The 18,584-nt window shown below is 39.0% G+C and overlaps 1 protein-coding gene across 4 annotated transcripts in view; it reads left to right on the plus strand.

Annotated features, from left to right (window-relative positions):
• Window positions 1–18,253, plus strand: part of LOC135253355 (uncharacterized) — a 36,381-nt gene extending 18,128 nt beyond the window's left edge. Inside the window, exons 1-7 of one of the 4 annotated variants that reach the window (XM_064332520.1) lie at window positions 3,166–3,315; window positions 9,109–9,181; window positions 10,056–10,209; window positions 10,538–10,698; window positions 10,932–11,135; window positions 11,540–11,721; window positions 12,454–18,251. In XM_064332520.1, the coding sequence (XP_064188590.1) occupies window positions 9,124–9,181; window positions 10,056–10,209; window positions 10,538–10,698; window positions 10,932–11,135; window positions 11,540–11,721; window positions 12,454–17,982 (6,288 nt within the window). In that variant the 5' untranslated portion in view covers window positions 3,166–3,315; window positions 9,109–9,123 and the 3' untranslated portion in view covers window positions 17,983–18,251. Of the gene's footprint in view, window positions 1–3,165; window positions 3,316–9,108; window positions 9,182–10,055; window positions 10,210–10,537; window positions 10,699–10,931; window positions 11,136–11,539; window positions 11,722–12,453 lie in introns of those variants that run through there. The other 3 variants (XM_064332523.1, XM_064332522.1, XM_064332524.1) reach the window with 3 other exon arrangements.
• Window positions 18,254–18,584: the final 331 nt, after the last annotated feature.

The following is an 18,584-nucleotide window of genomic DNA, read 5'->3' on the forward strand; positions in this document are numbered from 1 at the left end:
CGAGATCTTTTTTCATAATTACCAGACCCTGATCTCGTTACGCGATAAGGTGTCTTTGTGTGTGTGTGTGTGTGTTAATGCAATCTGCTTCCGTAGCAGCTGGGTAATTTGATAAGACTTTAAGAAATTCATCCAGCCATAAATTGACTCTCTGTCGATTGACTTCATCTTCCTTTAAATAGTAGGCTAATATAGTCTTATTGCCTGAGCACTTTCGACAACATTATTTTCATTCAGTTTCACTCCACCGACTGCAGAGCCAAGAAAATACACTTCTGATTGGTTCCTATAATTTGGAAATGTGATGCTGGTTTGTTCCATTTCATCGTTATTGTTATCCATAATTTCTAATATTGCATTCGAGACGCACCTGCGATTTCATTTGGCGCAAATATCAGAAAACTTCTTTGTCCCCAAATCAGTTTTCACAGGGATTGCGGATTGCTTCGTCAAAAACGATAATATTGGTTCCATATGTCAATTGTGATATTTTTTTGATATTTTGCATCTATAACTTCTATAGTTTCATAAAATGAACAAACTAAATGTAAATAATCGTTATAAATAGTTAATTTAGGTGATAATATAACACCATCGTCAAGAACACGAAGCATAAAATAAGCTTATGATAGCATCTTTTATGCTTAAATGCCTCCGCGGTTTTTAAACTGACCTGGTTGAATCATATATCGTTAAAAAGCTTGTTTCCTGGAGCGTACACTGTACAAAAAAAAAAAAATGGATTCTATATGGAACCAAAACATTAAAAAAAATAATAATATAACCATTTAGGAACCTTTTTGGGGGACATATATAAACATTTCTATTGAACCGGTTTTGGTAACATTTAGAACCTTTTTTACAGTGTGTAATGTAGGCTAATTCTTTGGCCTTCTTAAATCACGAAGTGAAAACATCATATGGATATTGGTATATTAACCGCGCTATTGCAGCTCGGTTAAAAACATCGGATTTCTAGGAAACTGACTTATTTACCTGAAACGCTGAATTCTTACTTCCTCGAGGCTATACATGTCACAGTGACTTACGTATAACAATGGAGAAGTGCAGAGACAGTTTCTGTGAAAAACAGGACCACGCGCGGGAGGGGCTAAGCGCTCCGTAACACCGGATTATGTAATAATACCGGATAATGTAATAACTTTTCATACTGTAATATCTTTTTCATTTAGAAAAACTTTATAATGTAAAACCGGATAATGTAACAACTTGCCAGATAATGTAATACATATGTTACACGGATAACGTAATAACTTATTCCGGATACTGTCATTTTTTCTTATTACATTATCCAGTGGTTGTTACATTATCCGGTGAGTAAAACTTTTTGGATGAATAACGTAACAACTTCACCGGATAACATCCTTTTCAATGAGGCAGGGCTGCCCAATCCTGTTCCCATAGATCAACCATAGGCTTTTATTTCAACCCAAATTTCTCGCACGTGATTTTACTCATTAGAAGCTCAATGAGATCTCTAGGCTTTGAATGAGGTGTTGGAATGAAACCTGCAGGACAATAGATCGCCAGGAACTGGATCGGGCAGCAGACCGCCAGGAACTGGATCGGGCAGCCATGCACAAAGGCATTGTGTTCAGCACATTGTGTTGCAAATTTGTATGAAATGTGCTCTATAAATAAAAACTGATTGATTGATAAAGTTGTGGTGATTTCGCTGCAACGTTGTTAAACAATAACAGACAACCTGAGATACAACAAGAAGACATCGAGCACTTACTATTTATTTAGCAGACGCTTTTATCCAAAGCGACGTACAAAAGTGCATATCATGGTCATAAGCACCTCTGTCTTATGATAGTGAAGATGTCCTGATTGCTCAAATCAGTTATTTATGCTTTTTGTTACTTTTTTATGAATCCGAAGGCTCCAAAACCCATTACTTTTACAGCCAAAATGAATTCTAGCAGTATACAAATTTTACGGTAACAACCACTGGATAATGTAATAAGAAAAAATTACATTATCCCGAAAAAGTTATTGCGTTATCCGTGTAACAACATATTTATTACATTATCTGGCAAGTTGTTACATTATATATTTTTTATTACATTATAAAGTCCTTCTAAATGAAAAAGTCATTACATTATGAAAAGTTACTGCATTATCCGGTATTATTTCATTATCCAGTGTTACAGAGCGCATAGCTCCTCCCGCGCATGTTCCTGTTCTTCACAGAAACTGTCTCTGCACTTCTCCATTGTTATACCGTGGGCTCCAGAATTATTGGCACCCTTGATAAATATGCAAAAGCTCCCGATTCTTGGTTTTGTTTATTGTGCTCAGTAAGGACTGTCTTCGTGCCACCCTACCAAGGAGTTAGTTGGTTTGGAGGTGCCATTTCATTTTTTTAGGCTTGTTGACGGCTAGAAATAAACCAATCTCTACAATTCTTAAACAGTGATCCTTGGATTATTAATGGCCTCCCTCACCATCCGTGGGGACAACATGCACTTGATTTTTCTTCTTGGCAAATTTGCAACCATTCCATATGTTTTACACGTTCTTAGTATTGCCTTAAAGTGCTAAGTGGTATGTTTAACCGTTTGTCTTTTTTTGTACCCATTACCAGACTTGTGACGATAAATTACAATCGGTCTCTTCTGAATTGACAGTTATTTGGCTTTTCCCATGCTGATGGATGAAAGGAATTTTGTATGCTTGTTACCTCATTTTTATTCTCTAGTGAAACTGGAAGTGATAGAATGACACAATAGTTCCTTTAGACTGAGATGAACTAAATTAAGTAAAATTGTATTGCCGATTTCATTTTTTTTTTTGGTTTTACTTACAATAATTGTTAGGGGTGCCAATAATTATGACACCTATGATTTTCAGAAAAAAATTTGATTACTTAATAAAATAACATTGAAGCATGAGAGTAAATGTATTGAAATAAAAGTATATAGTTTTCCCATATGTTTGAACATAACATATAGATTATTATCTGTGTGATTTATTATATGCAGATTTTATCTACATTTTTATTGAGGGTGCTAATAATTCTGGAGCCCACTGTAAGTCATTGTGACATATATAGCCTTGAGGAAGTGAGAATTCAGCGTTTCCTAGAAATCCAACATTTTTACCGGAACTGCAAAAGCATATGTTCAAGCTGAGATAGCTTGGGCAATTGCAGAACACGCAATTTCACCTACTTTGAAGTGTAGCCTATAAAATACTCCAACTGTTTGGAGAACATTCATTCAGAGACGTTGTTGCTCTGTGAATTCTCCTGTTCGGCCGAATAAAGGTATTTGAAACCGAATATTTTGGGTAAGTCTGTTAGACTCTTCTCACCGACCGGGGGAAATGAGGTAATTTCCACGACAGTTGTTAGTCAGGAAAGAAATAGCTGTTTAAGAAAGAACTGCTGGTACCTATCAAAAGAGAAAGGCACTTTCCTGTTGTTGCACTAGGTCATGGGTGCTTGATAATAAGAAATTGAATGTTAACCAGCAATCTTGCAAGGCTTCACAATGTTCTTTCGACTCTGTAACATTTGGCTCCTCAAATCTGGACAGTAATTACTGTTAGTCATTACATCAATGGAATCCATCAGTTTTATTTCTATATTAGCATGCATCATAAGGGAGGGTAAACAGCACTCAAGGAATTTTATTGTTTTTATGGGTTTATCAGATGTAATCATAAAACAAAATTGATACAATATATTTTAACAAAATGTGATGTGGCTTGTTTAGTTCCTATGAAAAAGCAGGACTTCACAGGCAGTAGTGGGGGTGTGTTTGCGGCCTGACAGTCAATCTTGATCTTTTTATTTATCTCTTATCATCTCCTGAACTTTTTCTTAAAGAGTTTGGACAACATTGTGATTGGCATATTCATTTCGTAAAGTCTTCCCTTAGTTGTTATAGAGTTCTTTACAAGTTATCCTTATAATGCACTGACACTCATGCTAAACCTGATTTTCAGACACATGTATTATTTAAGGTGTGTTCTAGTGCAGTGCTGAAAAATCAGTTTTTGACAGATGATTATTTTAGTTTTATAAAGTTTACTGCCAGGTCATTCAGTGCTCTCGTATCAAAGCCAGGTTTTGCTGTTGCCCTTGTTCTGTGTGAGACAGCAGACACAGGTGATCTACACAGAGATTACATTTGACTTCTGTGCTATGGGGTCAGAGACTGCAGACTGTTACATTTCCATTGGTTGAAATTTATGTTGTGTTGTGGGATTACTTTGTATTCTCTAAATAATTTATCCAGGTTTATTTTCTTTTATTTCACTTCCTTATGTCTAGTACTTCCTTTTCTGTTCTTCTTACTGGCTAGTGCTAACTGATTTCTTGTTTTATATTAGTTTCACCTATTGTTAAATATCCAGTTTGTTCTCCTCTGCATTCAAACCAGTGTTTCAACCTATTCTGTATCTTGTTCAATCTGCAAAGGTGACTTTCTGTCTCTGTCGGTCTTTAAACCTTTTTTGGTATCCTGTCCTGGTTTGTCTGTTTTTGAGTCGGATCTTTGGTTAAAAAACGAATAGTAATGCTTCCCGACTTATCTCCCTTCAAAACTACACAGAAATAGATAGAGAAAAATGATACCAAATTTCCCCTAATAAACACAACACCCTAACAACAATTAAGATTGAACAGGTAACTTCGTAGCTCACTGACCCTGAAATGGTAAGAGGAATCTGATGCAATAAACAAATGTGATTAGCATTCTAAATGCAAATACTGACCTAATCTTTGAATAATAATACAGGTTTTGCAACCTTTCTTAATCCTCCAGATGATCATGTGCCTGTGTTCCTGCATTATTTTTAAACACTGTAAGATTATATTCAAAGTATGACTTACAAAAACTTTGAAAAGCACCTTAAAATGAAAGGGGACCAGATGGATATGAATTGGGGATTTATCCAAAGCCAAATACCCTATTTGGAAATGCACAGGCAATTTCTTGTATAATAATAATAATAATAATAATAATAATAATAATAATTATAATAATTATGATTATAACTAAATATATGGAATCTGTTTGGATTGGGTATTGCAGAAATAAGGCATTGTGTCATAGATGCACAGAAGCATAGATTTTGGGTTAATTTTACCTTGTTTGGAGCTAAACATAATTGAGGCTACAAATACGAAGCTGGAGCAGTCATTTACAGTAAAGTGAAAAGAAAGTACAACCTCTTTCATTTTTTTGACTTCACATATTATGACCTAGAGCATTCTCATTTAGTCCTCACCAAGTCCTAATAGTAGATAAATCTGATCTCATTTAACATTTAATTTAAAAATTAAAATTAAAATTAAAACATTTAAATTTAATCTCAAGTGTCCATCCCCTACAGAAAGTGGAAAGAGATGTTTTCTACAGTATTGGATACTGTACATTTTGGTTGTGTTAAAGATATATCCAGTCAGGTCGATGTTTAGAAACCGCATGCTAATAAAACAATGCTGCAGTGCATAACCGAACGTCTGTATTCACGTGCCTCTTCATTGGTCACTTCCTGTTTTACGGCCACTGCTGCATCGTGTTTGGAACCTGAGTGCCACCTAGTGGCTAACTCTCATAACAGGTTGTAATCGCACAGTTTAAGATTATAGCAGCTGCCTGAAAAGTATATTAAGAGTTTGCCATTGGACAAAAAATTAACTTGTGTAATGTTTCAGTTCACACGTATATTGGAGCTTGATATTTGTTTGGAAACATAAACAAGTATTTTCAAAGCAAAGTCAACCATTGTTAGTCATAAAATGCATGTGTATACAAGCTTCCAAAGAACAATATCTTCTGCAATCTTACCTACCGAAGGGCCATCAGTAGACGGCTCAAAGCCAAATCTCAATGCCAATGTTCAGTCACTCAACGGCAATAGCTGCATGTTTCTACAGCTCTACTCCGTAAGTTTGGTGCTAACATTCTGTTTTTTCAGGGCCGTCTGGGTAGTGTAGAGGTATAAGCACTCACCTACCACTGCAGAGACCCGGGTTCACAATTGACAGTGATCACGGGTGGGAAGCCGGTGAGGGTATGAGTCCTGATCGTTGCATTAGCGAATCCTACTGGTTGGTCGGGGCGCCTGCTCAGCAGGGAGGGGATCTGGGGGAGATAGCGTGAACCTCCGCGCTCGTTACACTCTCCCAGTGAAACTGCTCACTGTCATGTGAAAAGAAGCAGCTGGCGACTCCACATGTATCGGAGGAGGCATGTGGTAGTCTACACCCTCCCCAGACCAACAGAGGATAGCGCATCGACCAGGAATGTGATACACACGGAGAATTTGTATAAAGACTAAATTGGGGAGAAAATGGGAGAAAAATGAAAAAAAAAATTCTGTTTTTTCTCCCTTTTCACATTTCTCAATTTCAGACTGCAAGAAATATCCCAAGTAAAAATACATTAACCAACAGCGCTATAAACAGAGGAAATTGTGGAAATGGCAAAACATGGGGAATGTCATGGAATCTGTGGCACCTGCGACTTCTGTGACAAACACCCAGCTTTACGAGTATATCCCAGTCACATCATGAAATCCCCATCTCTATTATTTGAAATTATTTTTCTCATCATATTGCTACATATTACTGTGGGGTTATTTTGCCTGTTTTGTAATATTGGGGGTTGTAACCCCCTTTCACCCTGTATATTCAGTCCTGGGGTTGCAGTGTTTTTTACTGTAAAGCTGGTGCAAACAGATGGTTGTTCTGGCTAAGAGCACCTGTTAAAATGCTGAAACTTAATGTACAGTTATACAGTTATCAATAGAGGGCTACATGTGTTCCCTGTGATTTTCACAGCAGACTACTGTAGTTTAATGCTCAGATTTTGTCATGGCAAAATGTGACAAGGTATTGAATAATCCACATAGATTATGTCCTGTTCGCATGTCCAGGAATCTGCACCTTCCATACACCTTCCATGGAGAGGTCAGCAGGAGTGTGGGCTAGCTTACTAGGAGCATTTCAAAGTTGTGAAATAATGTGAGGTGGGAACAATGTCTAAGAATTTAAAGACAACAATGGGCAGGGTCCTCCCATTTGCATCTATAATCCTCAGATTTTCAGTTACATTTCATATATTGGAAATGGAAATGGAAATGGAAATGAATTTTAAGATAGCTAACAGACTCTGTGTGCACTAATAGCTATCCTTCTCCTCAAAGGGTAATGCACACATGAAAGGATGTTGGCAATAGAACTGCAGTGCTATAGTCTACCTGATAGCCCATCCCAGTTTACAGTTTTAATCTTTCATTTCCAGATGAGAAAAGTACCCATAAACAGTTACATGTTATAGCCTAGCTGAAATGCTGAAGTGTGTTTTTGTATTTTATCCAGTTCATTTAAAACTTTATCCTAGCAGCAGCATAATGTTCACTAGTGAGTGAATCCTGTTATGGTTTTACACTTTTGTTTCATCATATGTAATTATTTGTCCAAAGTAACATTGGCTTTACTTCTATGATACTTGGGCATATGTACATATAATTCTGTACATAGTATAACAATGGTTTTATATGTATTATTTTCAGGGTTATGGGGGGAATTGGGGGGTCTGACCCCCCTAATTAAGACTTGGACCCCCCCCTAAAAGAGGTAAAAACAACAGGTCAGTGGTGTCACTATGGTTGGTGTCTAATGACGCCTCTGATGGGAAATATATTGTAATATTTACGATTACAGGTAAGAAGGATATATAAATGTTTCGACCCTCCCAACCTGTTGTTTTTACCTCTTTTGGGGGGAGGGGGGTCCAAGTCTTAATTAGGGGGGTCAGAGTCAGACCCTCCCCAATTCCCCCCGTAATTCGAACACTGCATTTTTGTTTCACCTTGCAGCTAATTTAAATAAAGCTGAACCAGTCATTGGCAGCATCCTAGCAGTAATAGCGTCCTGTTATGGTTTTCAGATTTTCAAAATATACCAATTACTTGGAGTAAAAAGTATTAGCTTTACATCAATACTTGGGCATATTTACATATGCATGTATGGACAAACAAAGGTCTTATCTTATATTTTGTTTTTCAATCTGGCTAATTCAAAGCTAACCAGTGACAGGTTGAGTCTGTTAACCACAAAAACACGAACTGGAGTTTTGTATGATTGTCATAAGAAATACACAAGATTAATGTAAAATTCAATTTCTAAAATGTTGTCTCGTCCCCATGCAACAATATGTAGTAAACAATTGAAATGTTTGTTTCATCTATGTTGCTTTTTGTTGTAAGATTATGTACTGATTATTATTATTGGTTGTGACCCTGATTACTTATCGGCACTGTTGCTTATAAGTAGGCTACATATTAATGTTAGATGCTATGGCTAAGAGTGTCCTATAAATGTGTTAAGCAGAGACATGGTGAAAATCTGGCCAGTTTGTTTGCTTTTATTTGATTATTGTTTATATTTTATTATACTTTTATTATACTTCATGTTTTTAGTCAAAGGTTGGGACACAATTCTCTGATAACTTTATCTGATAAAAGTAGTTAATTTATAATTGTAAATGCCCATACTTTAGAAATGTACATTTATTGTACTTAAATACATAAAGTTGATGTTCAAAAGCTTGAAGCATGAAACTCCAATAGTTTGGTAATGGAATTATGTTAATCTTTGTTGCGATTCGGTGAGTTAAGATATAAAATATCGATAGCCTAATGTGAAACATCTAATGGGTTTTTTCCACAGGCACGCAGAGGCTTCATTGTGTAGCAACAGGTGCAGATTACTCATGTGTGTTCAGTGTGTTCTTTTTGGGGTTAATCCTGTAGGAGTGAACGAGTTCTACACATCCTTCGTTAATTATACTTCACTCTTACATCACAGGAAGCATGGAATCCGAACATTTAACAGTCTGCTAACTATATCACCATGAATCTGTCTCCTAATTTTATGAATTACTCTTATACGTATTTTCTTCATATTTTCACTTCATATTTTTTAATGCACAATTTGTGTTTTCTTATTTATTTTTGCCATTTCTGTTGATATTGAATGCTACAGCCATGGATAAATTAGTTTTTAAATATGTTCCATCCTGTGAGTTGTGTAAGATATAATTTTCACACTTTAATTTTGTTAAGGAGTGAAAGCTGAAAATGGCGGACTCAGGTGAAGAGGTTGCTGTTGTGGGCATTGGTTGCAATTTCCCTGGAGGTGAGGTATCTGCCATTCAGAAAGTCGTCAATATAGGCTGCATTTTTTGGGGAAATAAATTGCAGTGATTTATTTCACTGTATGCTGGCATCATATTGTACAGTTAGTTAATATCCTTCAGGCAACTCAAACTTACGTCAAAAAGGGGGAAATGAAAAAGTCAGGTTTTTAAGATATTTTAAATTCTTAAAACAAATGACAGCACAGTCACCAAGTTCAGCTATTGATCTGATTTCTCTGTGCTTTTTCATATTGTATTAAGAAATGTTTGTGTGTAGTCGTGCCAGCCAGTGTACCAATGTAGGCTACTTTGCCTGTTAAAAAGAAGATTTAGGCATAGCTTTACACATCTGTGTAATCCATCTAACTGAAGGCAAGGTGGGCAAGGTGGGCAGGCAAGGTGCGCAAGGTGGGCAAGGTGCCATTTTTGCAACTTTTCAGTGTTGCAGTAAGGTTGTGGTGACTAAAAACTGCGTAGCACGTTTTTCTAGACTACAACCCAACCTTTATTATTATTTTTATTATTGTTGTTATTTACCTCCCCAGCATTTAATGGCATAGTAAATTACAAATGCAATGGCCTTATGTAGCTTTTACAATTAACCTTGAGGTAATGTGAAAATTAAACTGAGGATTATGAAAATTAATTTTAAAAAATAAAAAGTAATTTGATTTCTTAAAACAGAGTATGATGCAAATCGAATGCAACATTCTATGGTAGCCTTGTCACAATTATTTATGCAACATAAACTGTTGGATACTTTTCTCAATTATAACAGTGATTGGCATTTTTTGAATAACATTTTTTAATTGCCTAGAGAACTAATGGATGGTGATCTAATAGTGACAGTAAATATACTCCTACATCTGCCAGGTGAAGGACTTACTAATTTCTGGAAGATTCTGCTGGAAGGAAAGAACTGCACAGTGCAAATTCCAGATGACCGATTTGACCCAGCGTTCTGGTATGATTCTGATGACAGCAAAGCTGGGAAAACACGAACTGCCAAAGCAGCCCTGATTGATGGGTAAGCTACAAGTTCCCTACAGTTACCTTTATATTTTGAACTGCATATTTATGAAATGCATGCAGCTGAGATTTATTCCTTATAATAACCAAAAATATAATTTTACATAAATGTCATATCCAACATATTTAAATTGTTCATACAATGTGCTCTTAGATATTTTCTGATAGAAATAATTGTTTCATTTTTCTTTGTAAATCAATTGTTAGTTTTATTTCCTTACAATTTAACATAGTGAATTGAGCAGCAAGTCAACACAAATCTCAATGTATCTCAAAGAAACACAATGCAGTAGTGAAATAAATGTGCTGGACAATTTAATACCCAGGTTAAATGAGTTTGACCACAAGTTCTTTGGAATCACTGAGACGGAGGCAGACCTCATGGATCCCCAGCAGAAGCTCTTGCTGGAGTGCACCTACAGAGCACTGGAGACTGCTGGGATACCCATGGAGAAGGCCAGTGGAACCAGAACTGGGGTTTTCATTGGTACAAACTTTTCGTTTTTTAGTGAGATAAAAATGCCTTCTTTAAGGGTCTTTCATTGGTCAGGGGACATGATTTTGGCTATCATTGTCTGAATGTGGCAGTTCAAGAATGCCAGCCCTATGGCCAACTTTTAAATACATTTAGTGTTTTTAATGGCTCAGTGCATCTCACTGTTCACAGAATCCTTTTGAACTGTACAAATTTATTTCCTGAACAAAAACTATTTCTTTTAGGACTCATGAACAGGGACTACGAGACAATTCTGAGCAACAGCCCAACCACCATAACCCACTACAATGGCACAGGAACAGGCATGAGCATAGCTGCCAACAGGATCTCCTATACCTTCAACTTCACTGGACCCTCGCTTGCTATCGACTGCGCCTGCTCCTCCTCTCTAGTGGCTCTCCACTACGCTGCCCAAGCCGTTAGACAAGGTAAGGCTGCCTGTTATTTACACACAGCTATAGCAGTTTTAGTTCTTTCTGTTGAACCTTTTTCTTAGTTTTTAGTATTATTTTTAATTGATCTCTTTGGTACTTCACTTCAAAACATATGGACACATGGGATCTATAATGCTCACAGTGATTCAAGACCATGGTTTAATGTCTTGTTTGGTTGGCCGTCTGTTAATTGCATTAAAATAAAGTATCAAATCCAATTTTTCAGAAGGTAGTTTTTTGGGCAAACAAAACAACACTAAACTCAAACCTTTCTGTACATTTTTGACATGTTGTGACAGCAATTATAGACTGACCCAGAAGGAAAATCTGTCTGTGGTGGTATTCTGTCTGTTTGTGATGTCATGTTGATGGTTGAGCTAACCTTCTTGTTTTTCCAGGAGACTGTGAGATGGCTGTCTGTGGTGGGGTCAGCTGCATCCTTGAGCCACGGATCTTTGTCACTCTCAGCAAAGCCAAGATGCTCTCACCCGACGGCTGCAGCAAACCTTTCTCCAGCAGAGCAGATGGCTATGGGAGAGGGGAAGGCTGTGGGGTCATCCTGCTCAAGCCACTTAAAAAAGTGAGGCAGTAATACTCTGTTTATAAGAACATAAGAACACATAATACTGCCCTTCTACATTCACCACTTACCTACAAACTAGAGCGCATCCAGCACTACATCAAGTCTTTTACATCAAGAATATGAACGCCTCTAGGAACTCATTTACATGACTAGGCAAGCTGTTCCACATATTCTCACCACTTTTTGTTTTTGGGGGAGAGTGAGTTTCTGTTGGGCAGCTGACTTTCAGCTCATATATGAGTCTCCCAGTGCAGCCACTTTCTGTACTGTGAACACATTTCTATCTGTTACCCTCGCTGATTCCCCTTAGGAATAAAGTGAAATATACATAGAGAGGGTAGTCTGGCCACTATCCTTTTAAAAAAGAACTACTTCCTTGTCTGGTGGCTACTATCCAATCACGATGGGATAGTGGGAAAAGAAATTACAATAAAATTGACACACAGGTTTTTCCTTATCCAGATTCCTGATGCTGCTTTAAATGGTGACTAGTTGTTAAACTGCTGTATCACACAGTCCTCTATTGTAATATACAGTATTCTAAAAACAAATGGAAGTATTCAAGTATTTCCGATACAGATGTAGCTCATTTGTGTTGAAATCAAATTTTAAACCAGCCATTATCAAGTGATTATAAACATCTATGTGTAGCTATGAAAGGAGCCTAGGTGGCACTGCCATTAAATTCCTGTGTGACATCATGATTTTCCTTTGTTGTCCTGTGTGCAGGCTCTACGGGACTTTGATCATGTGTGGGGCATCATAAGCAAAACTGCTCTCAATCAGGATGGTGGCACTGTCAGTCCAATCACCAGGCCGTCCATGGCCCAGCAGGAGGAGCTGCTCCACAGAATTTACTCTGCAGGGTTTGATCCATCACATGTCCAGTACATAGAGGCTCATGGGACTGGAACCCCAGCAGGAGATCCAGCAGAAGCAGGCAGCATCTCCAGAGCCATTGCCAAAACCAGACCTCCAGGAGAAGCACTCTGCATTGGCTCAGTGAAAGGTAACATTGGGCACACTGAGTCAGCAGCTGGAGTGGCAGGACTCATCAAGGTGCTTCTGATGATGCACTATGAAACTATTGTTCCCTCTCTATTCTACTCTGAGGACAGTGCCAGCATCGATGCCAAAGCCTTGAACCTGAAAATTCCCACTAGAGTAGAGAAGTGGGAAAAGACTGGCCCAGCAGGAAGGGCTGCAGGTATCAATAACTTTGGGTTTGGAGGGACCAATGCACATGCCATAGTCAGAGAGTACAGGCAGGTGGACTATTCTATACCCACCAATCAGGATTCAACAAAACTCTTTGTGTTGTCTGCAGCTTCTGAAAAGTCATTTGAAATGATAATTGCAGACACAAGTCAAGAGCTGGCCACAAACAATGCAGTAGATTTAAAATCTCTGGCATATACATCGGCATGTCGGAGAAGCCACATGAAGCACAGGTATAGAAGAGTGTTTCTGACATCCTCTCGCAGTAACCTACAGGAAAAACTCAGATCGGCGCTGAGCGAAAGCACTTTACCATTCAAATCAGGTTTAAAGTTAGTTTTTGTGTTTTGTGGAAATGGAGTGACCTACAAAGGCATGTGCAAGGGACTGTTGAAAGAGAATCCCATATTCAGAGACAAAATGAAAGAGGTTGAGAACCTGTTCCATAATTACAAAAGCACTAACATTTTGGAGAAGCTGGAAAATGACTATGACAATGATGATTATTCAAAACCAGATGTTGTCCAACCCATTCTCTTTGCTATCCAGGTTGGCATTTTCAGTCTTCTAAAGCACTGGGGTATCAGACCTGATGCTGTTCTTGGGCACTCTGTAGGAGAGGTTGCTGCTGCCCATTGCTCTGGTCTGCTGTCTCTTGAGGATGCAGTAAAGGTGATCTATTTCCGCAGTATGTTGCAGAGCAAAGTCACAGGAGGGAAAATGCTTGTTGTCAGTAAGATAGCCGTATCAGAAATCCTGAGGCTCCTGCCTGCTTACTCAGGGAAAGTCTGCTTAGCTGCCTTCAACAGCCCTCAGTCCTGCACACTATCAGGTGAAGCAGATGCAGTCGAAAGTCTTCACCATAAGCTGAAGACCTCTTTCAACGACAAGAATCTGTTCCTCCACATTTTAGATGTCCCTGCTGCTTACCACAGTCATATGATGGATCCCATCCTGGACCAAATACAGGGCAGTGTAGGATCTTTGCAAGAGAATGAAATGGAGGCAGAGTTGTTTTCCACTGTGACTGGAGAGAAGTGTTCTCAAGGGGATTTTAGCTCAGGGAAATATTGGACCAGGAATGTTCGTGAGCCTGTCGCATTTGAACAAGCTTTGAGATCAGTAGCCAAAGACAAGAAGAACGTAGTCTTTGTAGAGATAGGTCCAAGAAGGGCCCTGCAGAGGAACATCATGGAGACATTAGGGAATGACATCACTGTGCTCCCCACTGCGCAACCAGATAAAGACCATGAGACACTGCTAACCTCGGTGTCAAAACTCTTTGAGCTGGGGGTGAATGTAAACTGGGAACATCTCTATAAAGGACATGAGGCACCACCAACATCGTTCCCAAGGTATCAATTTGATTGTGTAAAGAAGGAGGTGTACTTTGAAACAGTGAGGCAGGGCAATGAAACAATGTCTCGTAACCGTCACCCTATTATAAGACCCACAAAGCACAACAGCACAGAGTTCACCTGTAATCTTTCCTCAGGTGCAACAAAGTACCTAAGTGAACACAAACACAATGGCATTGCCCTTGCCCCCAGTGCTCTGTATGTTGAACTGGCTCTAGCTTCTGTCATAGCCAGTATGAAGTCAAATGTGTCTCTTAGCTCACTGCAGCTCAGTATCAGTTTCCAAAGTCCATATCTGTTCAGTGAGACCTCCCCCAAAATGAAAGTACAGGTTGAACCATCAGAGGACACAGCAGAATTTAAAATACATTCTCAGTCAGCTACTTATGCCTCAGGTGCCATTGAATGGAAAAATGGATCAATGGCTCCTGAGCAAAAGAATATCGCTCTGGATTTTGTGTTCAAAAGATGCCAATCAGTCATAAAGGCGGAGCAGGTCTACACAGCCCTCTCTCAGGCAGGATTTCAGTATGGTTCAGTCTTCCGAGAGCTGGGAGATGTGTACTATGGGGAGGAGTTCAAGGAGGCTATTTCGAACTTCAGGGTTCCAGATGAAATGATGAGGCAGCTGCAGGACTACTATGTTCACCCTATAGTGCTGGATCAATTTATGCAGATGATAGGTGTTGTAGCCGGGAATAGATTTTCATCAAGGCCTGGATTCCCATCTGCCATGGGCTGTGTCACTGTGTCTAGCCCCCTGCAGAATGAAATGGTCATATATCTGAGAACAGTCAGAGAGACATCTGATGGGTTTGAGGTATGTGGCTGTTTCACAGACAAAGAGGGTCATGTTTTAGTTGAACTGAGACATGTGAGGATCACATTAATGGGAGGGGGTTCTTCTGTTGCTAAAGAGTTCTTCTTTCACAATGAGCAGCATGCCACCACTGAGGATGTCAGCCCCTGTCACAAACCAAAAGCCTTAGTTTTTGCTGATCAGTTAGGGGTGGCTGATTTTTTACGGCAGTATTTACACTCAAGTTCTACTTTCATCCAGTTCGAGGAACTTGGAAAACTATCCAACTTCAAAGTTACAGAATTGTTTACTGAATTCATGGTTCCAGATGTTGTCAATAAGTTTGAAGATGTTTTGTTCATTTCTGGCCTTCAAAATCTCAGTGACTTGAAAACAGAAATGATCCTTGATCACCTGGTCAACTGCTGTGAGCTTTTCCGTGAAATTGTTCTTGCACTGAACGCTGCCAAATACACCAACACTATCAGAATTATAACCTACAGATCAGCAGAGGGGACAGTAGACCGTATCAGTCCAGGTTTTGTCATTTCTGGCATGACTCGAGCCTGCGCAGCTGAACTTTTAGGTTTGTCATTCCAGATAATTGATCTTGCCTCTATGACAAGTGAAGACCTCAGTTCGTTAGCTCACACTTTATGTTCCTACCCAGCCAGCAAATACTCAGAGCTGACGATAAGCAATGGTCAGATTTATTCAAGTACAATCACTCGCACTCCCATTAAAACCATTGAGAGTCCTGAAAGGGTAGTTTACTCTTCAGGGTCTGAGAATCTCATCCTGCAGACTGCTGACCCTTATAGAATGACAAAGCTGTCTGCAATTCCTTGTAGTGAACCTGGAGACCAAATACAGGACCAAACTGTTGAGGTTCAACTGAGTAAAATCTGTGTTCATTCATCAGATTACTTCCCGGTCAGTGTCTCTGATCTGAACTTTGGTCAGACCATGTACTGGAACAAATACGTATCACAGAACCACAAACTCCTGGCTCTGGACTTCAGTGGAACTGTTACAGCTGTCGGGAAGGATGTGGGGAAACTGAAATTGGGAGACAACATTGTTTCATGTTACCCCATTACTGCATCCTCAAAGGTTGTGATTCCAGAAGCTGCATGCTATAGAACAAAGAAGCTTCCATTTCTCAAGGAAGTACCATGCATTTCCTTCTTTGTCCTTGCATGGGAAATCTTGCATTGTGTCCTTCCGAAAGTAATAGAAAATAAAAAGTTGGCCATTATTTCTCTTGAACCGGATTCATATCTGGTGCAGGTGCTGATGCTTACCGCAAATCAGTCAGGGTGGAATGTCATTGTAGGGACCCAACTTAGCGGACTGCTACAAAATGCGAACAAGTGCGATGCATTTGTCCTTTTGCCTCCATTTGATGCATCTTTGGTTGATAAAGCTTGCAGTGTTTCTACTGCCAGAAACATTGTTTTAGTGTATGATAACCAGATGCCACCTATTCTTTTGCGAAACATGTTAAGAACAGATAGTGAAAATGTTTGTGTTCAGATTGTTCAGGTGGCTCATCTGTTCCAGAAAGCATACCTAAAGAAGCAAAAAAGATTGATCTACAGCTGGCTGAAATCAATGCGATTGATTGAAGTTCCGGTACTGAAAAACATTGTCTTTCAAAGAAAGACTTCCGGAAGCATTGATTGCCTGCCTGTTCAGGTGTCAAAATCCTACTTTTGCTCAGACACCACATCCATAGTTGTGCTTGATGGAAAAACCAAGGATGAGGTATCTCACCTTCCAATACAAGAGAAGCCAAAACAACTTTTCCTGCAGAAGTCTGTGTACATAGTGACGGGGGGTCTTTCTGGGCTGGGGTTTGAAACAGTGAAGTTCATAGCTCAAAGAGGAGGTGGATGCATTGCCATTCTAAGCAGAAGGTCTTCATCTCATTTGCAGAATGAGATATTCACCCTGCAGAATCGATACGGCGTGTCCATCATCAGCATACAGTGTGACGTCTCCCTTTCAGAACAGGTTGTGAAGGCAGTCGTTGAGATTGAACAGAGGTTTCCTTCCTGTCCAGTTAGAGGGATATTTCACAGTGCTGTTGTCCTGCATGATGGTCTACTTGAAACTCTCAACAAGTCACACTATGAAAAAGTGCTCAGGCCAAAGATTAATGGTGCTTTAAATCTCCATCGTGCAACAATGCACTGCAAACTGGACTATTTTGTGTGCTACTCTTCCATCTCCTCTTTCATTGGCAATGCCACTCAAACAAACTATGCCGCTGCCAATTATTTCCTGGACATGTTTTGCCATTATCGGAGGAGGCTTGGACTGGCTGCACAGTCTATTAACTGGGGGGCTTTGAACCTGGGCCTCCTATTGAACAAGGATTCTTTGCAGAGATTTTTGGAGACAAAGGGAATGATAGTGATGAATGTGGCAGAATTTCATGATGGTCTGGAGCAATGTTTGTTGCAAAACAATGCTCAACAGGTTGTGTGCAAGTTCAGCTTCAAAAACCTTAGAAATCATGTGCTGTCTCAAAACACCTCCCTGAATATACGTCTGTCAGCTTTGGTAAATGAAGAACTGAGAAACATATGCACAGAACCCAGAGCGCAACTGTCACCTACACCCTCTTCGGCAGGGGACTGTGTCAGGACCACGATCCGTGAGACTTGCAATGTAGACTTTGAAGAGCTGAGTGATGATACAGCACTGGCTGCTCTGGGTGTCGACTCAATGGTGGCCATGACTCTGCAGAACCTCATCTTTCAAGAGACAGGAGTCAATATTCCCCTTGTTAAATTTCTGGACCCAAACAGCACTCTGTTTACTTTAGTATCAATCGTGGAGGAAAGAGAACAGTGCCGATTTCAAAAGGATGTATAAAATTACCAATGAGTTTGACTGAAAAAAAGAAAGATGAGTTCACACAATTTTAGACATTTCGTCTTAATACTACAGCTGTTGTTGGGATTGTTTCTTTTTAAAGAAAAATAATCTTTGTTTAAAAACAGAACGGACATATTCAAGAATCTGAAAAGATATTGTAGAATAATAAATAAAACTTTAAAATAAAGGAAGGAATACTGACTCATCAAAACAATTGTAAATGAAAACAAAGTAATAAAAAAACCCATGGTAATATAAATAAAAATACAAATAATTATAATGACTGTTTTATTCCTGTAGCTCTCTTTCTCTCTCTCTCTCCCTATATATATATATATATATATGTATACACACACACACACACTCACACATACTCACTGGCCACTTTATTTGTTACACCTGCTTGTTTTAACGCAAAGAGCGTGCTCCTCCAAACAACAAATTGTGTGGCCACATCTCAGTGTATAAAGCATGCGGACATCGTGAAGATGTTTCATTTTTTGTTTGACCAAACATTAGAATGGCTGAGATCTGTGACCAAAGGGACTTTAAACATGATATGATTATTGGTACCAGAAATGGTTGCTTCAGCATCTCAG

Source organism: Anguilla rostrata, chromosome 4 (genome assembly GCF_018555375.3).
Source record: "Anguilla rostrata isolate EN2019 chromosome 4, ASM1855537v3, whole genome shotgun sequence".
Taxonomy (NCBI): Eukaryota; Metazoa; Chordata; class Actinopteri; order Anguilliformes; family Anguillidae; genus Anguilla; species Anguilla rostrata.